This window comes from Canis aureus, chromosome 32, assembly GCF_053574225.1.
Source record: "Canis aureus isolate CA01 chromosome 32, VMU_Caureus_v.1.0, whole genome shotgun sequence".
In the NCBI taxonomy this organism is placed as follows: Eukaryota; Metazoa; Chordata; class Mammalia; order Carnivora; family Canidae; genus Canis; species Canis aureus.
In genome coordinates, this window is record NC_135642.1 from 14,425,152 (window position 1) to 14,448,593 (window position 23,442).

At 38.8% G+C, this 23,442-nt stretch overlaps 1 protein-coding gene across 7 annotated transcripts in view; it reads right to left on the reverse strand.

Annotated features, from left to right (window-relative positions):
* TTBK2 (tau tubulin kinase 2) overlaps positions 1-23,442 on the reverse strand; it is a 176,772-nt gene that overhangs the window by 8,901 nt on the left and 144,429 nt on the right. For all 7 annotated transcript variants that reach the window (XM_077880807.1, XM_077880808.1, XM_077880809.1 and 4 more), the window contains 4 exons: positions 20,238-20,454; positions 15,865-16,076; positions 12,953-13,541; positions 1,793-3,066 (listed from right to left, as the gene is read on the reverse strand). In XM_077880807.1, the coding sequence (XP_077736933.1) occupies positions 1,793-3,066; positions 12,953-13,541; positions 15,865-16,076; positions 20,238-20,454 (2,292 nt within the window). The remainder of the gene's footprint in view (positions 1-1,792; positions 3,067-12,952; positions 13,542-15,864; positions 16,077-20,237; positions 20,455-23,442) is intronic.

A 23,442-nucleotide genomic window follows, 5' to 3' on the forward strand; every position in this document is an offset into this window, starting at 1 on the left:
TTAAAGAATTTAAACCTCAAAGTGCTGACACGCCACTTCTTCTAGAAGGAAGTAGGAGAACTTCCAAGGTTGTATTAGCACCTGCAGGACACAGGGGTATAAATAGCCATCAACACCATCACAGGTCATTATTTTTTTCTCTGAATTCTCTCCTCTTCCTTTCTCACCATCTACTTATTCTGACATGATGAAACTCATTCTGGTTAAGCCTACCCTTGTGGATCTTATAGAAAACTTTGAAGAATGAAATAAAATCCTCCTTCTGTGCCAGGACCTATGTGGGAAAGCTGAACTCCCCCTGAGTTCCCAGATGAGATCCAGGTTGGTCAGCTCTGTAATATTTGACACAATGTCACAAACTTGGATTAGTTACCAAGTGTTACTTTTAAGGGACATGTAAAGTGCTAAGTAATAAGTGATAATCAAGATTTGTTTGCTGTGTTCCAAAGCAGCCCAAGCCACAGATACATTACCTCTATTAAGTACAGAGGATAAGCAGAAGGAAGAGGGCACGTGTGGCTACTGTTCATGGAATCAACTTTCCAAAATGTCTCAAATGACTGCTGTTTACTCATTGTCATTCTTCCTGTGGAAGTCTAGTCCCACTGGCACTTCAAATCCAATGCTTATGCACTCTTAAACCTGAAACCCTATAGCAACTCAGAACTAAATTTACCTTAGCTAAGGGGAGCAAGTTCTGCTGCGTAATGATACAGACAGAATCTTACTTTAATATACTTCAGGGACACCTGGGTGGCTCAGCAGTTGAGCATCTGCCGTAGGCTCATGGCATGATCCTGGGGTCTGGGGATCAAGTCTCATATCAGGCTCCCTGAGAGGAGCCTGCTTCCCCCCCATCTATGCCTCTGTCTCTCTGTGTCCTTCACGAATAAATAAAATCTTAAAAAAAAATAATACACTTCAGAATCCATAACATGTGGAGACCTTCTGTTGTACTAACAGGCTATGGTCTTCATGTATTTTGATTTCCACCTTGTTTTTGTTAAGTGGCCATCCTTTTTTTCATTCTTTTCCAAAGGTTTAGACCATTCTAGTTTGTGGAATGAGTAATTGCTCCACAAGGAAAGCACTCTTAACTGGTTTATCACCACCACCCCCCACCCCGCCCAGGATTTTCCTCTCTCCTTTAAAATATAATCACACTGTAGCCAACTATATATGAGAATACTTCAATAAACAAGTATGCCATATAGTCAATATTAAACTAATACTTTTTATTATGTATGGATTTATGTATCATGAGACCTAGGGAAACTGCCTATAGGGTTTTTGTGTTTGTTTAATTCATTATAATCAGATAAATAGCACTGTTACCAGGGCCCATTCATCAATTTACAGACAAAATCTTTTTCACTAGAATTTGACATCATAATGATATCTGTTATAATGGGATTATGACTAGAAAAAGCTGTAAAATTACTGAGTATATAGCAGTTAAAATGGACTAAAAGAGAAGTAAACTACGTTGTGTACTAACCAAGCCCTGCATAAAGCTCTACATGCATGCAACCTTATTTTATCCTCCCCCAAACCACGAGGCAAATAGAAGACCTATTTTATAGATGAGGAAACTAAGGGTCACACTGCTAGAGGGTGGGAGAGCTAAGAATAAATTTGGATCAGCATGACCTTGTCTATGGCTATAAGGCTTGGGGAAGGTAGGAAGGAAACAAGACGATGAGAAGCAGGCAACAAATAAGTGAAACCACTGATATAATCAGACAAAGAAATAACACTATGCACTTAACATAGTAAGAACACGGAACATTACCTGGCTTCTACTCCAGGCCTTGTGGGTGGCTTTCCTGGTGGTGGCCGAGGCAAGAACTGAGTTGAAGTTGCGCTGCTGACTTGATCTGTGCTGACCCAAGAAACTGGCCGTGGAATTTTGCTCTTTCTGGACTGGGAAATGATGGGTGACAGAAAGCTGTCTTCGGCTGATCTGCTCAGGTGTGAATCCACAGCCAGTCTTGAAAAGGGAGCAAAGACTTCCTCCTCGGAAAAGGGAGCTGGAACAGCGGCTAGTCTCTCCTCTAGCAATTTATCAGAGGCACTTGAGAGGTCCCCAAGGAAAGACTTGAGTTGCCTTTTTTCCACCAGAAGCCTGACTAGGTCTGGCTGATAAGCTTTCTTTTGGAGGAGCTTCTCTTTTGCAGACACTGGAGAGGAGGACTCAAAAGTTGAGTCTATCTCTTGTGCTAAAACAGGGATTCGGCTGTGTCTAGTTACAAAGGATGACCTAATCATATCCTTCCGGGATGGGGGACAATGTTCACTCTCTGAAACACAATGAAATAATTCTCCATTTCTAGGGGCCATTTTCTCCCTCTTACCCTCTTGGTGCAAAAAAGTAGACAGGTCTCCCTGCTGACCTGGCAAGTCTTCACTCCTGATGTCATCATCCTTAGATATCTTACTTTTTTGCATTGCTGCCACCTGACCTATCTGTCCTTCAACGTGTGGGTCAATGACTTGTGGAGAAATTTCTGAAGTTCCGACTGCCAGAAGCTTCATTATCTCCTGATTTTTGTCTTGATTTGGCACTACACTAAAAGTCTGTGTCTTTGTCACATCAAGAGGTTCAGTAGTAGCTGAGTGATCCCTTTCCACAGTTACCAAGTCTCCTGGAAGGGAGGCGATCTCAATATAATGCTGCCCTTTGCTTAACTTCTCATCTTCATTATCCAACCCTAGAAGATTGCTTTTCTCTTCGGTTTCCCTAGGGAGACTCTCAAATTCTCTCATAGCCAGTCTGTTATGGTCAGGAAGGTCTTTTGGTCCCAGCTCTTGAGATTTGTTACACTCTCTAATATTGGGTAACAAGTCATGACCAATATGATCTATCTGAAGCCCCAAGTCTGTTCTGCTTCCTCCACTAGGAGGTTCGCCCTCTGTTACAACTAGGCCAGAGAAGTTCTCCCTTGGAGAGTAAAGTTCCACTGTGGGTTCCAAGGGCTGAAGGTCTTTCTTCTCTGGCTGCTGACCATAGTGAAAGCTTCCTGAAGTTGATTGTGTGGATGCCACAGAAGGCCTAGGAATCGTAATCTGGAGAGACAGGAGAAAAAATATTATGCAATAATGTGAAATATAATGAAGATGAGTGGTTTGAAATTTCACACTTCAAATTCTAATTTATAAGAGGAACACAGATGTTGACCAGGTCTGCCCAACTCATATTTCAAATGAACAATTCTGAATCAAAGTACATGACACTCAAGCTCTCCTACTCAGGAGCTATACAAAACAGTTTCCCTGTGGGCTCATTGCTGCCTTTTCTTTAGACTTCTCTGTGCTCTGGAAGACTGATCTTTATGGACTGCATGATCCAGGCTCCCTTGCCTTCTGCTTTCTGGCCTGGTTTGCCCAATGGGCAGTTCCAACAAAAAAAATCAGAGGAGAGAAAGGTCTGGGTATTATTATTATTTTTAAGAAGATTAATGTATGTATGTATGAAAGAAAAAAAGAGAGAGAGAGAAGAGAGAGAGAAGAGCAGAGGGAGAAGAACAAGCAGACATGGGGCTCGATTCCATGACCCTGAGATCATGACCTGAGCCAAAATCAAGAGTTGGGTGTTCAAGCGACCATGCCACTCAGGCGCTCCAAGTAGTAATTCTCTCTACTTCCTGCCCAAGGGATGACAGCTTTGGTGGTGGCTACATGCTACCACTTCTGGCCACCGCTGCTTTCGCATGGCCCTTCTCCCAGCTTTTGCTCCCTCTTCTTCAAGATAGAAATGGCTCCCTCCACTGATGGTCCTGTTAGTTCTCTTAACTCTACCCACACATCTGTAAACAATTCTTTTCAGTAAATTCTAAGTCCCCTTGAGTGTGCCAGCTATTTTCTGCCAGAAGCCAGATACAGGATTAGAAGAAAAAAATGACTGGCAAATTATTGTACATTTAAAAGCTCTAGATTTACATTCTGTTTCCTATAACGCCTCTAAATCAAACAATGTTAGGAATATTTTATCTTTCTATAAGCAAAGATATACAAAGATGTTTCCTAATGTTTCATTACCTTCTTTAATTTTTTTAAGGTCAAACCTATGATAAATTAAATTCTACCATCCTTCCACTGAGGTCATTTCAATTCTATGTAAATGAGATTCAATGTCTAATAAGAATGCCCTTTCTTAAGACTCCACATTTTCACATTTGTTAAAAGTAACATGTAAGAAAAAAAAAAAGACACAACGAGGCAGAAAATATCAACCACATAAACTGACACGAAAAAAAGCTTTTCTGCAAAATCAAAGTAGTTAATTACTTAATGAAGCTAATTTAGTTCTAGGAAAACTATGGAAATTGCTTTTGCAAGTCAAAGCAAAATGAATTTAGAACTGTTCATGGGAGATTCTACTTAGACCCCACTTTAGTCCAAAGACATCAAGTAATCAATGTTGTTCCAGAGTCAGAGAAATTGTCTGGCTCTGTTTCTCTGTGTGTCAGGAATACAATTAGGTTTAAGAATATGTAAAGCTTGTCCTAAGCCCATCCCAGGAGAAAACACCACACTAATGTCCTGAAATAGCTCTTGAATGGAACCAGTATCCTGAGGACCTTTAGGTTAGTTGAATAAAGACAGGCTGTTTGGATTCAGATATGAAGTCTTAAAATAAAGCCCAGACTTCTAGGAAAAGAGAGTGAGTTCTAGAGGTGCTGTTGCCCTTCAGGAAGTTCCCTTATACTTGTTATCTCTTTCATTATTCTAAAATATATTCAGACAGCAATTTTCTAGTATACATTAAAAATCATATTAAAACCTAAAATGTATAGTTACTTACTATTCAGAATATAATTTTTAAGACCTGAGAGTGATGGTGGTAAGAAAATCAGGTAAGAAGTTATAAAAATGCCAAAGAACAAGAGACATGATTCTATCTACATTCAAAATAAACCAACAGTCACTTCATTATTATATGTAATTCCAAAAACATCAGCCAAAATAAACTCAGCACTGTTTACAAAAATAATAGTCCACTGCTCTTCTGAGATTGGAATAAGGGAATCCATGCCCTTCTGAGCTTAACTCATCTTAGATTCAGAATATAAAAGGATGTGTGTATGTGATCTGACAAAAGGGGTGACAATCTTGTGCACAGAAAAGATATAGAAACCTCCAGACAGGATAGTCTATTTTCCTGAAAAAGATTCTGAGCAATTACAATAAAGTGCATAAAATACTCTCATATAATATTTGTACAGTACTTTAAATTTCTAAAATATTCCTAAAATCATTTTTATTAATTCCATTACATATCTGCCCTATATTTTAATTGGGTGCTATTATTTATACAAATTTCACAAATGAGGAAAAAACATGGTAAAAAAAAAGTTGGAGAAAGATCTTCAGGATTTTGAAAGTCATGCATAGCACAGCACAGCCTATTGACATGCATTACACTCAAATGAAGTCTGGAAAAGAGTCTGCCTAACTATTGTCTGACGAGATAAAAGGAGAAAAGCCAAAGATCAATAGCTAAATATAGAAAAGGAAGACTAATTCTAATTATAGCTGAAAAGAACTTTCTTAACCTTAGACTACAAGCCACAAAAGTATTTCCATACTTGGGACACTTTGCAAACAGATTAAATCAATGATCTTCCAGTAAGCCAGATGCATCTTTTCTATCCTTAGTTTCTATAATTCACCAACATTTCATTAAGGCATGAGTTCACTCCTTTCTTCTGTTCTCTAACTGTATAAGGTAAATACCTTTTTACAGAACTAGAAAATGACTGCGATATTTTCCATTTCTTTCATATTAGTTTTACTAACGCCTGCTACTCAGTTTGACTAATATCAGCCTCATCACTTTTTAGTTCACATAAAGCAGCTTCGTTATTTATAATCACCCAGTTTACAACAGGCCAGAGAGCAAGAGACAATAAACTGCAAACTAACAATGATTTACATTTAGCTTATACATAATTACCCGTTAACTTTTATCTCACTCAAGGATTGTAATGTTATTAAGATAATAAAAACAGCCTCTCTTCCAAATAAAAGGTATGTAATACATGAAATATCTAGATCTCATTTTGGTTTTTTGACAAATAATTTATGAGATATAGGCAGAATAATCTATTGGTTCCTACTATAGCCAAGAATAACAGTTACATGAACACATTCCTGGTCTATTAAAAAACTTAAATTTTAAGGATTCACATTTCTTTGGGCCATTCAAATTCCCCAAAGACTTCTTTTGTTTAAAACATCTTTACGTGATACTTTATACAAGTGTTGAAAATTATGAAAAAAACACTATTACTGAATCATGTATCTATCAAATTTTTATTTTTAGAAAGAGAGTGCAGAGCAGTGATAACATCTGAGTAATAAGAGGCCCTGCATACTAAAAGAATGTCCCCCTCTCTCTTTACCCCGATTGTTTACTCTGACCACATTTATGCTGGTTACTATGGTTGAAGATGTTGCTATACTGTGACTTGGCTTACAGATACAGGGGCTAGTGGGAGGAGGAATGGAGCAGGCAGCAGTATGCCACACGGGTGGAGAAAACTGAAAACCGGAAGCCTCAAGACCTAAGTCAACAAAAAGGAGAAGTTGCCTTTTCCCTTCCCATGTTTTCCCACTCCTCCGAGAGACATCCTTCATTAATAGTTACAGTGCATTTTGTAGGATTTGAACCTATAAGGATTTTGTGGGGATACTAAAAATCATAAGCAAGCCACAGCTCACACCCAAAGATTAGAAGTCATAGAAAAAACAGACTGAGGGATCCCTGGGTGGCGCAGCGGTTTAGCACCTGCCTTTGGCCCAGGGCGCGATCCTGGAGACCCGGGATCAAATCCCACGTCGGGCTCCCAGTGCATGGAGCCTGCTTCTCCCTCTAGCCTATGTCTCTGCCTCTCTCTGTCTCTCTCTGTCTCTCTCTCTCTCTCTGTGTGTGTGTGTGTGTGTGACTATCATAAATAAATAAAAATTTAAAAAAAAAGAAAAAGAAAAAACAGACTGAAATAAGAATATTTTTGGCTGGCCTGTAATTACACACCACACACATGACTACAGGATGTCATGGTCAATTTTCAAGACTCTTCATGCAATATTGGAAGACACTTCCCAGTTTAAATCTAGTTCAACTATTCCCAACTTGCATAACCTACAGATTTCTATCATAGCATGTATAACACTTAAATTGTTTCCCTTTACTAGCCTGCTAGCCTGAAGACCCTTGAAAGCACTGAGGAGACTCACTGGGCTTTGAATTCTTTGATGTCTAGTGCAGTACTTGACACACAGTGAATGCTTGATAATTTTTGAATACATGATTGAATCATTATCACTGGATACTTGGGTCCTTTCCAGGAAGCCTCTCCCAAGTGGTATAGTCCAGTCTATTATTTGAATAATATAATATTCAATATTGAATAATAACTTCACAAATGGGCTTTCATGACTTCCCAAATCAGTCCATAAAATTTCTGGTCTTTTCTGTTCATAGGCTGAATTATACTATCATATGTAATTTCAGAGATGTAATCACATACAAACAAAACTTTCCTATAATTATAATGACCAAATTTTCCAGATCAAAAATAGGTAACCATGGTCAGACGGAAGACATATGGCCACTCCCTAGTCAAGGTACCTGAAGATCAATGCAGATTTCTGCTGCAAAATCCATTTCAAGTTAACAGGTGGCAATTATTCCTGAAAGTCTTTATCTTTTTTTTTTTTTTAAACTTTTTTTTTTACTTTTATTTTTTATTTATTTATGATAGTCACAGAGAGAGAGAGAGAGAGAGAGAGAGAGAGGCAGAGACACAGGCAGAGGGAGGAGCAGGCTCCATGCACCGGGAGCCCAATGTGGGATTCGATCCCGGGTCTCCAGGATCGCGCCCTGGGCCAAAGGCAGGCACTAAACCGCTGCGCCACCCAGGGATCCCGAAAGTCTTTATCTTTTCACATGATTAAAGTATATACCATTAATACATTACAGGAATCATTCCTTTTTTCAATGGAGGCTCTGAGTAACTCCATGAGCTTCCATAGAGTCCCTCTAGTTTATACAAGGACTCTAAACACAGTGGAACACATTTTACTGAGAAAGCCACATGAAACTACTATTTCAAATAAGCTGTACCACTAAAATGTCTCTCAAGTTCTCACTGCAATTTTCACAGTTCAACCCTTCACCGTATTTGCTTGGATTAATGCCAAAGTGCCCTCACTGGCTGCTGCCCCCACCCATTCTCTCCCACTCAGCTCCCAAACAGCATGTTACTCCCCTCCCCCATTCTTATCAGTTTCTTGTAGGAAAAGGCACTTAGATTCTAGATCGCATATTTAAATACTCTGAAGTCTGGTGCTTCCAGGCTCTACACCCCTGCATATACTACTGTATTCTCTGCCTGACACCCCTGCATCTCTCTCCACCAAAATAACATGCTTCAGAGTCCTCTTACTTTTAAAATGAACCTTAATCTTCCCAGAAAAAGATTTTAAATTTTTATTTCCTCCCCAATTATGAAAGTAGTTTTAAACATTTCAGTTTTCATGGTTAAAAAAATAGAAAATAAAAGAAAAGCTCAGAAAATAAAATAAAACAAAAACACCCAATATCACACTCCCCAGTCCTAGGCAGGCTATCTGTGTCCTCACATTTGTGTCCATGGTTCCACTAGAATCAGTTCATGCTGTTTAAGGTAACTGTTAGACGTAGGCCTTTGGTGCCAACCTGGCAGGCTGGTGCCAACTGTTTATCCTTGGGAATAGCATAAAGCCTGGAATTTAGGAGACACTGAATAGAACTGAAGGAATGGAAAGATCAGAATTAAGGAATGCAATCATTGCTGATCTGAATTTTATAGTAGTGGTTTTGGTACTCCTGTAAATACAGTCAGAGGAATCCTCTTAATAGAAGCTAACTACCAGACAGATCACAAAAAAATTACATAACTCCTTTTCGTTTTGTCCTGCTCCCACTATGTACATTATTGTACACCCCCTTCTTCTTCTCAATGTCTAAGAAACAAGTCAGTGAGAAAATTCCTTCAGAATGTTGATAATCCCCTGGTGCAAGGAACAGAACAGATTATCTCACTGTCCTATGGCTTGATGTCATCAGTGCAAAAAAGGATAATATTCTCTCTGTTTGCTCCATAGAGTTGTTGTTAGAATCAAATATGAAAGTATTCTATGAAATATAAATATAAGATAATATGGTAGCCTGTCTCTATGATGGTCCCCAATGACCTCGGCCCCCTAGTATTCATTGTATATTCCCACCCACATTGTAGCACGTTTGGTCTGAGTGACCAACAGAATACAACAGAAGCGATGGGATGCCCCTTCTGAGATTAGGTTATAAAAGAAACTATGGCTTCTATCATGGTGGAGGCCTGTTCGCTCTACGACCCCAACCTCTCCCACGTCTCAGTCTCTTTCTCTCCTGATTTAATGGGAAAGCCAGCTGCCATGTCAAGAATGGAAAGACCCATGTGGTAAGGAACCAAAGTCTCTGGCTAACAGCAACTGAGGAACTGAGGCCTGCCAACAGCCATTGGGTGCGCCTGGAAGTGGATCTTCCCATTTTGGTTGAACCTTACAATGATTTTAACCTTAGGTGACAGCCTGACAGCAACCTCATGAGAGACCCTGAGGCAAAACCATCAGATTGAACCACTCCTACACTCTTAACCCTCAAAAACAGTGTGAAATAACTGTGTTGTTTAAAGCTGCTAAATTTGGGGTAATCTGTTACATAGCAACAGGTAATATAGTAGAGGTATTATTTCACATTTATATTACTTCCAAAGGTAATATTAAAATGAAGCACTTGCTTTCTATTTTAAGATTTTATTTATTTACTTGACAGAGAGAGAGAGAGAGAGCGAGAGCATGCACAAGCAGAGGGAGTGGTAGGCAGAGGGACAAGGAGAAGCAGGGTTCCTGTCAATTAGGGAGCCCAATGTGGCACTCAATCCCAGGACCTGGGGATTACAACCTGAGCTGAAGGCAGATGCTTAACTGACTAAGCCATCCAGGTGGCCCAAGTACTGGCTTTCTAAATGACCATCTAGAACCAAGAGATCATGTGGTATAATCTGCCTTGATACTCAGTATTTCAAAGAACTCTTCCAATTCTACATTACTTTTCAAATCTAACCTTCTGTCTACCAACAGTGATTACTCAATGTCACATATGAAACTGGTCACATTCTTTCCATAGTTCCTGCCACTCTGGACCAGGAGTCAGACCTCTTTTGGAAACAGTTCATTTTCTTTTGTTTTTCTTCTTGACCCCTGTTCATTTATGCTAGCTTAATTTTGTCTCTCCATTTTCTAATCAAAACAATTCACTATTTTTCTCCTATAAGCCAAAGGATGGTCTAATTTACCCCCTGTAAATCCATGTTGTTTAGCATTGTTTTAGAAATGACTGACAGTGGGCCAATTTCAACACTCTTTACCCAAGGAAAAAATTTTAATTTCCAACACAGCCCCAAACCAATTTCTTTCAAATTTAAAAAATGTATCCATCTTTCAAAATCTATCATCTAAAAAGTTGACAGATGCTATTTGATAATTAATGGTTTCATGTATTTGGATAAGGGAAGTCCTAACTAATGCTTATTAATCTGCACTAAGAAACAAAGCGGCTGCTGAAGTTCTCATCGGTTAATTTACTATGCCAACTATGCCTGTAATATAGTTAAATTTTGCTTTGCCCATTTTTATGGTTCCTACATATATTTTTTTAATATTTATTTATTCAGAGAGAGCGAGAGAGAGGCAGAGACACAGGCAGAGGGAGAAGCAGGCTCCATGCAGGAAGCCCGACGTGGGACTTGACCCCGGGTCTCCAGGATCACACCCCGGGCTGCCGGCGGCGCTAAACCGCTGCGCCACCGGGGCTGCCCGGTTCCTACATATTTTAAAACATCAGACATGGTTTTTTTTTTTTTCATGTCATCATAAAAGAGAAACAAGCTTGAGTGAAAAAGATACAAACTAAACAAAGTGTTTCCTATCAGAAAATTTAAAATATTCAGATAGCCCAGTAATACGTTTTAGCGTGTTATCCAAGCTAGAACATATAATCAGAGTTGCTAGAGATGTAGAGACGCTAATTGGCAATACTCCCTATTTAATGTGTCTGTAGTAAATTAGGAAAATAATAACATCTGCTTTGCAAAAGTAAACTCTGAATTTAAGCTTCAAGAAGAGAATCAAGATAAATATGTTTTTCACCTAATCCCCCCTAAGTGAAGGAAATAGTAAGTTTATTACCTTAGACACAAATATACAAGTGATATAGCTGACATTTCTTTAGAGACCTTCAGTTAAGAAAAATATTTTTATTTAAAGATACCTGAAAATGAAGTCAAACATATAATATCAAATATATGAATGCAAGTCTTTCAAGAATTTGACAGAGAAAATGTTGCAGGTAGTGTATGAGAACCATGCCAACAAGGCAAAAACTACAAGTGGAACCAAGGCGTTAGAAAGCCTCTTTGAGAGGAAGCACACCAGAACGCAGCAGAAAAATGCCTGAGCAGCAGTGAGTGCACAGCATGAAAGAGGTGACGAAAAGAAGAAACTGAACTTGGGGAGATGGAAAGAGGGAATGAAACAGTAAAGAGGAATTTGGGAGGAAAAGGGATAAGAGGGAGGGAGGAAGGTGGCTGGGTTTGCCTCTGGTCCATAGGTTACTGTGTATAATTTGTAAAAGGATCCTCCTCAAAGAGAAAACAGACATGCACAAAGATGCACAGTCTGGGCTAGATTTCAGCCCCTACTTGCTCCCTTGGCTAGGCCACTTCATTCAGTGAACCTGTATAACTGTACAAAGCAGTCCTGGAAAAGAAGGAAAGACAAAGTAACTCTAATGAAGAACGAAGCAGGCATTTATTTTCCTATGTTGAAGTGCAGGTGAATTCCTACAGAGCTGTACAGAAAACCAAATTTTGTTATTTTCTCTCATTGTTTTACACCTGCATTTGGAATTGTGTTCTAATAAAAAAACATTTCAGCTAATAAAAAACAACAATGTTGTTTCTGGTGAGTTGGAAGAGAGGGCTGCTAAATGATTATGGAATTTAAGGAAATCTGGGACTCCTGCTCATGGAAGGACAGATGTACCTGTCCTCAGGCTGGAGCCAAAGACCTGTGTACACAGTTTCCTTACTGCCAACATATTCGGCTTTTCCAGGGCTCCTGTTGCTCACCATCATACGGGCATCACTGCTCACTGATAATAAAGGGTGAAAGTGTCTCCAGCTGAATCCCCAAACTGAAGAGTAAAGAGGAGTGTCTTCAAAATGTTCCTTTGCAGAAGACCTTAGTCACAACTATTTTCAGCTACTTGTTAAAATGCAGACCACCCCTGGGTTCACTCTAGCCCAGGCCTACTGAAGCAGAAGCTCTGGAAGAGAGGCCAGAACTCTGTATTTTAACAATGGACAGACATTAAAGCTGGAAAACTGTTTAAGAGTAATGTAAAATATGACAAATTTCTCTGTGGAGATTACAAAAAAAAAAAAGCAACAGAACAAAGTGAATCAAGCCAGGCAAGTGTATGCTATAAAGTAGAAACCACATTTACCTTCCTCACCAGATTTATAATGTAGAGATTAAAAATCTCTAGGATGACAAATTTTTAAAGTCATATCTAAATGCATAGATAGATAGCTCTTGTGGTCTAATTATAAATGTTGTTCTAAAATTAGGTTATAATGACACTTCATGTGTTGCGTTGCTATCCTGATAGGACTCACTTGCTTTGATAATTTTCAAAATGGATGACTGAGTATAGAATTTAGTCCCAACATCACTCCCTACCCACCCCCCTTCTGCCAAACTTAGGCATCTGCTGAACTATCTTAGTTGATCAACTATTAGTTCTTTTTAAACAGCACCTTGAGTGGATAATAGAGAAAAGGAATAGGAACAAATCTCTTACCGCTGTGAGGGGTCCTTCCGCTTGCGCTTCCATCGGACTTGTGGGCGTCACTGTAATAAACTGGCTGGCAGCTCCAGCCTGTAGTTCTAGCCTATCTGTGTACTGTTCTGAAGCAGCAGTGGCAGGGCACTCCCCAGAAAGTACTAAGACCACACCTGAGGTTTCTTTCTTTAAATGATCACTTTCTGCCCAAGGACCCAGTAGAAGCTTCTCATCTTGAGGTGATTCCTCCAGGACTTGAAGTACTTCAGGCTCTTCATCAGAAGGGCTTCCAGTTGTTTTATGGCCTAAAGCCTCATTTGTCCTGAAATCCCGAAGGTCCTGCTCCTTGTCCACAATCACCCATTCTTTGGAATCAACCTCCTGCTTGCAGGAGCTCAAGTTAACTGCTATAAATCCATTGCTGACACCGCCATCTGCCTGTTCAGCGGTGTTGGCAGAGGCAGGCTTAGAAGCATCTGGAAGATATTCTTCATCATAGTGCCAGATATGGTCAGTACGAGACACAGCAGGAACACAAGGCTTATGAAGCACAGCAGGGAGAATAGATTCCTTTCCTCCACTGGAATCTTTCTGCATTTTCTCCAGGCTTTAAAAACAGAGAGCAGTTACTCAATTGCTCTAGGAAAATATTTATACACAACCTATAAGCTCTACACAGAACTAATATTCACACACATGTGACAGAATAATATATTAATAAAGCATAAGGAAGCTTTCACAGGCTGATAATGTTCTTCTCCACCTGTCATAATTCTGTTTTGGAAGATGGAACCCACAGGAGGAAGATGGCTCTCCTGCTTCTCGGCAGTAGGCAGAGAAGCCTACTCAGGCTGACTTATGTGATCTCTTTCCCCTTCTCTTTACAAATTCAATCACACTGCCCTCTGCTCTCTCTGAGGGACTGAGGCAGAACTTAGCTAAGGGGATTTTGCCTCACCAGAAGCCCTATAAAAGGAAATGAAGAAGCTAGTATAGGAAAGGAAATGAGAAGCTAGGCAAATACTTCATGTGTTTTGTTTTCACAGACATATGTAAATGTACACTCCAAGTAAACTCCAAAGGCACCGCTAGCTATTACACCTTCTCAAGCATGCCCAGCCCACTATGTAGCAGCAGTGCACACAGTGGTACTGGGTGGCGATGGTGGCATGGGGGATGACACAAGGAATATCGTTTGGGTGGATGAAAAGGCAACTGACACTTTATACAAATCTCTCTGCTGGCTGAGGGGCAGGCAATGGTGTAACCATTTGGCTGCATTGGCTTCTAGGAACTGATCTCAACTTCAGGGAAACAGTTTAAGCAGTATGTTTTCTCCCTTCCAAGTTTGCAGTTGGGTGCTTTCATTGCTTCAACTGTTTCCTATCCATTCTAGGTTCTGGCCTGAGTTCATTTCCTTAGATTACTTCTGTTTTCTCAGTGCTGTCTTACTTCTCAGCCCTTCCCTCAGCATGGTTCTTTTATTAAACTAATTCTTTACTAAACTAAGCTTTCATCCCTGTTGCATTTATGTATTTATCCCTAATCTTAGCACAACTCAAAATGTTTAAGCACTGCCCCAACTCCAATCCATCCTTTTGATCATATCAATGTACAGACACAAGCTTCTATCATGTAGCTGTGTGGCTGAATAATTACTATGTGAGGAAAAATACACATATATGAAATACTATAAAAAAATAGAAGCTAGATTAGATTAATCTGAATTCTTTGGACATAGTAACTACTATGTTAGTCAAATACATGTTCCTTCTAACCTAACATTTCATTGCCAATAGCAGCCACCAGGAATGTACATTGAAGGGTATGTGACTATCATTAGTCACTCAGTTCTGAATATTACTGCAGCCTTCTATAATTCATAAATATATCCCAAATTCTTTTTTTTTTAAAGATTTTATTTATTTATTAATAGAGATGCAGAGAGAGAGAGAGAGAGGCAGAGACACAGGCAGAGGGAGAAGCAGCTCCACGCAGAGAGCCCGACGCGGGACTCGATCCAGGGTCTCCAGATCACTCCCTGGGCTGCAGGCGGCGCTAAACTGCTGCGCCACCGGGGCTGCCCCCAAATTCTTTTTAAAGTTCCATTTCTGTCTTCTGTTATCAAAATTTGGGAATAATGGGACTTACAAACATTAACTATAGTTATAAACTATAACCTTTGGAGAATAGTTCTCCAAAGTTTCACCTTCCCTTCTTTCTAGGAAGAATGATAAACTTATTCATGTCTATTTTTCCTACAGTACTCACTCTTAGAAGTCCTACATTAAAATGAATTGAACTGCCTGCCCCTTTTGTATAAATTACTGGTTTCCCTCATTCACATACTCCCCTTCCTTTCTATAATACCTTCTTTATAATGCACTCTCTAACCCTACACTGCATCTTCTCATTCCAATAAAAGAGATCCCTTATAAACAAAAGAAGTTCAAAATGTTCATTTAACTTGTACCTGGTAACTCATGAAGTTACCAACTCCCACTGCTAAGCTCCCAAAGCCAAAGGTTATCTTATAACATTATAAGACAATTCATGTTAAGAATCACGATAATTAAAAACACAGATGGAGATAAGAATTTAATCAAATCAGTACCACAAAAATGCAAAAAATTCTTTTTTTTTTAAGATTTTATTTATTTATTCTTGAGAGACATAGAGAGCGAGAGGCAGAGACACAGGAAGAGGGAGAAGCAGGCTCCATGCAGGGAGCCTGACGTGGGACTCAATCCTGGGTCTGCAGGATCAGGCCCTGGGCTGAAGGCAGCGCTAAACCGCTGAGCCACTGGGGCTGCCCAAAAATGCAAAAAATTATTATTTCAAAGACTATGTAATATAAATTATTAATTATGATGATGATGGTTATTATATTATCTTAGTAGCTTTAATGAAAAAGAAAAACTATTTTATACCAGGTCTCAAGAAACTTGTCAGTATCTGGCTTTGGCTCCAGTGTCAGACGTTTTTCCAGCTCAAAGCTGTGGATGGAACGTAACTTTCGCACCAATGGAACATCTCTATCTGGCTGAGTAATCTCTGAGCGGACACGGATTGGTGAACCAAGGCTTGGAGCATTCAGAATACCATTTACTTGACCATGGCTGTTCTCTTCTTCGGTAGCAGCCTGGAGAAAATATTAAAGAAAACCATGAAAAACATTCAGATGATACAGATGTATAGCAATCATTGAAGTATTTCAAAATAACATAAGCAAATGCTTGGACAGTTTTTTCAGAAATCAGGATATTTTGGATAACTGATGTCATTACATGTCTATAACCCTTCATAAAATGAGTTTTCTTAATTTATTCTCACTTTAGTATTATTTGGTTTTTATATTTGTGGTACAAAGATAAATAGTCTAAAAATGTTTACCCACCTTGACTTTTTATATTATGTCTAATGAGATGTTTGGAGAACTCTGTTCCACTAAACTAAAAACAAAACCTGGAAAGGCCATTTTCTTTGAGGCACAAGTGGTCTCACAATAGGATGGATCACCAAACCTGAATACCCACCCTCTCTAAAAAACAAGTGAAAAACCAAACAAAAACAGGAAAACCTAGAACTAGGACAATAAGGAGCTGGGAAGAGCAGAAGGAGGTTAAATATGATGCAGCTCTGAGCGGTGGGGCTGCCTAAGGACAAATGCCCAGACCAGTACACTTACCAGGGAAATGAAACTGACCCCAGTAGTAGGGTGAGAGAGGGAAGTCTGGTATGTCTATTCTGATTAGACTCTCAGGAAGATGCCCAATTGTTCTCTGGTACCAACAGAAGCAAAATACAATATTCTCTGAAGGAAGGCTTCCCCAATCCCTAATTTAGGTCTAGAGGACTGCCATTAATTACTAATGAATGAGTAAAACACTAAAGATACTCAAACATACAGGAAGGGATGCCACCATGACTAAGAGCAGAAATAATAATAATAAACATTTAAAACTCCCTAAGACATGAAGGGGGACTGGGTGGCACAGTCAGTTAAGTAGCTGACTCCTGGTTTTGGCTCAGGTCGTGAGATTAAGCCCCAAATTGGGTTCTGTGCTCAGCATGGAGTCTGCTTAGTTTTTTTTTTTTTTTCTCTCTCTCTCACTCTGCCTGTCCTCTCTTATCTCTCTCAAATAAATATATCTTTAAAAATAAGAAATTCCCAAAGATATATTAAACTTATTACCCAGAAAAAGCCTAAGTTATTAAACAGTGAACTAGAAGACATAGCAAAAGAAATCACCTAGAATGAAGCACAGCAAGGAGAAGAAAAAATTAAGAGATTATATAGGAGAATGAGAAAGCATATGTTTACTTAAAGTTCAGGATGAGAGGACAAAAAGAATGAATTAGTGGAATTAGTTTGATAGGGAAGAACTGGACATCTTGCAGAAATGACACAAAACTATGATTCAAAGATTCAGGAAACATAAGATATCTCAAGCAGGATAAATAAAAAGAAATAGAAGTCTACACACACCGTAGGTAAAATGTAGAACACCAAAGACAAAGAGTAAAGTTAAAAAGCAGCTAAGGAGCAAAGATGGAGGGCAATGGATTATCTGAAAGAGAAGAAAATTAATAGGAGTAACAGACTTTTGAATACCAATCATTGAACTCAGAGGAAAAATGTCAGTCAAAAATGTTGAATCTAGCATAAACTCTCTTGAAAGAGTGAGGCTAAAATAAATACATATATGACTAAGTAAAATTTAAGAGTGCTCCCAAAAGACCTCAACTAAAGGAACTTCTAATGGAAATACTTCACGAAGAAACACAGCAAGTCCAGGACTTCCAAAAATGCAAGGAAATGGTAAACATCTTTGAAAAATCCACACAAACATTACCGATATAAAAGAACAATACCAGGGCAGCTGGGTGGCTTAAGTAAGCATCTGACTCTTGGTTATGGCTCAGGTCATGATCTCAGGGGCGTGATATCAGGCCACACGTCGGGCTCTACACAGAGCATGGAACCTGCTTAAGATTTTCTCTCTCCCTTCCCCTATACTATTCCCCAACCCCCTCTCTCCTTCTCAAAAACAAAACAAAAAACTCATAGTAATAATCTAATTTGAGTAATGTTTGTGAAAAGGAAGGAATTAAAAAATAGAAGAAAACTAAATACAGATTAAATAGTGGTGATGGGTAAAAGATAGTAACAAGTAAGTCAGCTCTATGTCAAGTGCCATTTCACACTCTCATACACACAGATACCCGTGTAGGCTGGCAACTGAGAATATCACTAGAGATTTTTTTACTATAAGAACAGGTTTTGCTTCTGATGTGATAAAGACAGCCACAGTTGACATTTTAAAAATATGACACTGACTCCCTGACTACTTTTCACTACTTATTCCTGACTAATATTAGTCCAGATAGGGTTTTTTCTTTTTTTAATAGTTCGTTTTTTAAAATTTTTTTATTTAAGTTCAATTTAGTTAACATATAGTAGTATATTGTTAGTTTCAGGGGTAGAATTCAGTGATTCAGCAATTATATATAACATGCAATGCTCATCAAAACAAGTGCCCTCCTTAATGCCCATCACCCAATTACCTCATCCCACTTCCCCTCCAACAACCCTCAGTTGGTTTCTTATAATTAAGAATCTCCTGGGGGATCCCTGGGTGGCTCAGCAGTTTAGCACCTGCCTTTGGCCCAGGGCACGATCCTGGAGTTCTGGGATCAAGTCCCGCGTCGGGCTCCCTGCGTGGAGCCTGCTTCTCCCTCTGCCTGTGTCTCTGCCTCTCTCTCTCTCTCTCTTTCTCTCTCTATCATGAATAAATAAATAAATAAAAAAGAATCTCCTATTGTTTGCCTTCCTCTCTGTTTTTACCTTATTTTATTTTTCCTTCCTTCCTGTATGTTCATCTGTTTTGTTTCTTAAATTCCCATAAGAGTGAAATCATCTGGTATTTGTCTTTCTCTGACTGATTTATTTTGCTTAGCATAATACCCCTCTAGATCCATGCACACTGTTGCAAATGGCAAGATTTCTTTTTTTTTTTTTGATGGCTGAGTAATAATCCCGTGTGTGTGTGTGTGTGTGTGTGTGTGTGTGTGTTACATACTACCTCTTCTTTATCCATTCATTTCTTGATGACATGAGCTCTTTCCATAGTTTTTGGCTATTGTGGATATTGCTGCTATAAACATTGGGGTACATGTACCCCTTTGAATCACTATTTTTGTATCTTCTGGATAAATACCTATCAGTGCAATTACTGGGTCATAGGGCAGTTCTATTTTTAACTTTTTGGGAACATCCATATTGTTTTCTAGAGTGGCTGCACAGTTTGCATTCCCACCAACAGTGTTAGAAGGTTCCAGATACAGCTTTTTCAATAGTCAGACCATAGTGTGTAGCATGTCACATCTAGGCAGAGACTGTTTTTACAAAGTGACTCCTATGACTGGATGTGTATACTGTTAATTTTTTTAATTATTAAGTTTAACAATATAGTATATATCTTGTCTGAAGACAAGCCAAGCTCTTCAGAAGTGATGAGTCTCTTCAAGATATATTTCATAAAGCATGACTAGCCAACTTTCTATCAATCACGTTAACAGGTATGAGCCCAAAGTCTCATTTTACACCTATAAATTTAACTTCCATCCCAACTAAACCTTTATAAAATCATAAAAAGCACCAAAACCTAACTGGTTCATAATTCATTGCCCCTCCATTCCCATTTATTTTCATCTTATCTTCTGTGAAGATTGAAATGACAAGGACAATAAGATCAAAAAGAAATTTGGGGATAATCTGCCCAAGATTACTAAAAATCAATCATTTAATTCAGAAATTTGTATCTCTCCCCATACTTACAAGTAGTCCTGCTTACAATCCTAAGGAAGAAAAAATCATGTCAATGATTCAACATCCACTTTGTCAGCTCACGATCAGTTCAATGCTTTCCAATTCTAATCTTCACTTCCCCAACTCTACTTGAGACAATTCTCAGGATGGGTATTCCTAGTTCCACAGGTCTATACTAAAGAAAGGGCCCAGAGTCTTGTCACATTTTTCAGAAAGATTATTACCTTCTGATCTAGAGATGTCTCTTCTTATAGTATTAGTGTTATTTTTTTTTAATGCTTTCACCTTTTCCACAAAATACAAGATGAACGTTAATGCTTAGTGTGTATATCTGAATGCTATGGGCAAAATTAGCCAATAAAATGTTCTATTCCTCATTCAAAATTAAGAATCTTGATACTTTGCCATAGCAACAGAAGAAAAATATTAAGCACTTAGGAAAGATACCTTTTCTATGCAAGAAATACATACCTTACAAATCCCAAGCTTTATTTTGTTCCTGTTGGCATCCATCTCTTCCCAGACATCCTTCTCCTGGGGACGTGGGTGTCCCAAAGATCCAGGCAATTTATCCGGTGACACACCAACAGGGATGCCATTCTCCCCATCACTAAGCTGTTCATCTGGAAACACTTCATCTGTATTTTCCCGAAGCAAGTCTCCTGGGATGGGAGTGGCATTGGCAATTCTAAAAATGTGGAGTGAAACAAAGGTAGAACTTAAAAACACCAGAATCAAAATTACTATGAGACTACCCTACATTTTGTTTCTGAACTTAAATGATGAGGTTTATACATAACTAAAAGAGTAAAGCAAAACAAAAATAAAACCTCAGAAACTTAGGCCAAGCCAATTCTACAAAATAAAACTTTTTTTTTTTTTTTTTTTGAGCAGGGGAGGGGCAGTGGAAAGGAAGAAAGAGAATCTTAAGCAGGCTCCTCATTCAGCATGGAACCCAATGCAGGGCTCAAAGACCTGAGCCGAGAAATCAAGAGTTGGATGTTTCACTGACTAAGCCACCCTGACTCTCCAAAACTTCTGTTTTTGATTAGGAAAATTTTTAGGCTGATCGAAAGATACAAATTTTAATATAATAACTTATTGATTTAAGAATCACTTTATTTTTTTAAGATTTTATTTATTCATGAGAGGCACAGAGAGAAAGGCAGAGACATAGACAGAGGGAGAAGCAGGCTCCTCACAGGGAGCCTTATGTGGGACTCGATCCTGGGATCGGGATCACACCTGAGCCAAAGGCATATGCTCAACCACTGAGCTACCCAGGTATCCCTTAAAAATCACTTTAGAAGTTAGAAATATTGGGATCCCTGCGTGGCGCAGCGGTTTGGCGCCTGCCTTTGGCCCAGGGCGTGATCCTGGAGACCCGGGATCGAATCCCACGTCGGGCTCCCGGTGCATGGAGCCTGCTTCTCCCTCTGCCTATGTCTCTGCCTCTCTCTCTCTCTCTCTGTGTGACTATCATAAATAAATAAAAATTAAAAAAAAAGAAGTTAGAAATATTTGGTCTATTTTCTAATAAGTCTTTATCAATTTTAATATTTATCCATTTTTTTGCTGAGAGAGTAACAAAAACTATAAACAGAAAAATGTCAAGTATTATAATGACATAAACTGGTATGAGATCAGTTATATTTTTTAATAGTGTAATATATATATTTGTTTCTTCATTTACAGACTTTTTACCAAGCATTTACTATATGCAAGGCTCAAGGGACATAGAAGAAAGGAAATTCTTGCCCTCTGGGGAAAACTAGAAATACTGTAATTATACAGTTCATACAGTTCTGCATGAACTGACCAGGAACAAAATAAAAAACATTGACACAAGTCGATATATTTATTTCAAAGTGGTTTCACGTCCTATTTACATTACTGGTCATCTCTCCCTTAGACCTGTAGCCCATGAGGAGCTTCTTGTAGTTCTCAGTTATCACTCATTGAGTGATCAGGAACCCTGTCAGCTCTAATGTTCTGTAACTCTACTTTGTATACTAGTTTGTTTTGTTTCTGAATATTGCTGACTGAACACAATATTTACCACACAATAAAATCTTTTCTTAGAAGTGACCTGGAATGTCTAAAAGCAGAAAAAAAAAAACAGTTTTCAGTAGACTATACTAATATACACAATTATGATGAGTGGTAAAACAGGCATCTTCTCAGTGAACCACTCCAAGAGTAACAACTACACCCTGGCCTAGATGTCATCAATATGTCATGCTGTGGGAACAAAAATCAGTCATTTTTCAGGGACTTGTTCTGCCAGAGATGATGACCTTTGCTATTATCACTCTCTACTGAGATCAATAGCAGAAGATGAATCTCTTATCAACATGTTATATAATTTAGAAAAACACTGATAATAGCTCCCAGGACAAAACCTTATAGCCCTGTAAGACAGTTCTTATAGTTCTGACACTGGGTACATACTGAAAAGCTAGTTTGAAAAAAAGAAAAAAGAACAGAGAAAGAAAGAAAGAAAGAAAAGGCAGTTTGGCCTAAAATAGTTAATATGAAAGGAATTATTATAAAGGTAACTGAAATTCAAAAGTAAATAAAGTACATAAATAATACTCTCACATATACTTTTGTACTCATGCTCCTGAATGTGGTACAATTTTTCTAGGAAGGAATTTCTTTCTTTCCTTATCTCAAACTCCAAGTCTGGATAAGTTATAGGAGAAGGAAGAAAATAGTAATTATGTAAGGAATAAAAATGGGGGAATAAATGCAGAGAGAAACCTGAGTCATGTGGAAGAGAGCCCAATGCAGGGAAGATGTGAGAGCCTGTGAGGAGGTCTGAAAAATTTTTCAGATAGAAGTTCAATATACTTCATTGATTGATGCAAGGCATTACAATGGACACTAACATATACATGCTACATGGTAATGTAAATGTTTACTGAAAGAATTCCCTCTATTCCAGAGGAAAGGGAATGGCAAAAGAGTCAATATTTGAACTCAGGAAGGTCAGTCTGCTAGTCCCACATTTTTTCCCCATATTAATCAGTAGTCTTCCAAATTCTTTTTTCCCTATGCCTCGCTACTATTCTGCTTCTTTCCAACTACCCCAATTCCTTGGCATTTCCTCCTCCACTCCTAAGGAAACAAAGCACACTTCCACCTAGGAACTGCTATTTTTACTCTATCCTAGTTTCCTTCTTCTTTCATATGCTGCGGGCTGATTCCACGCACTTCAAGGGGCTCTCACATCTCCACACAGGCTATCTTCCACATGACTCAGGTTTCTCTCTGCATTTATTCCCCCTTTGTTACTCCTTACATAATTACTATTTTCTTCCTCCTCCTATAAACTCTGATCCAAATCTGGATTTTGGGATATGGAAAGAAAGAAATTCCTTCCCAGGAAAATTATACTACATTCAGGAGTCCAACAAGTATAAAAGTATATGTGAGAGTATTATTAGCACATGGTCTGTATTGGGTGTTTGCAGGTAAGGTATAAATTACAGAAGCAGATTAAGGGGAAAAAGTAAGGACACGTTTGGAAGAATTGGAGAGATGTCAAGAAAAGTAGTAAGAACGCACATCCTTTTCACACTCCCTTCCCCATATTCTAAAACAAGGGTAGGCCAACTAGGGCTGTGGGCCAAATCTGACCTGCTGACCTATTTTTGTAAATCAAGTGGCATGG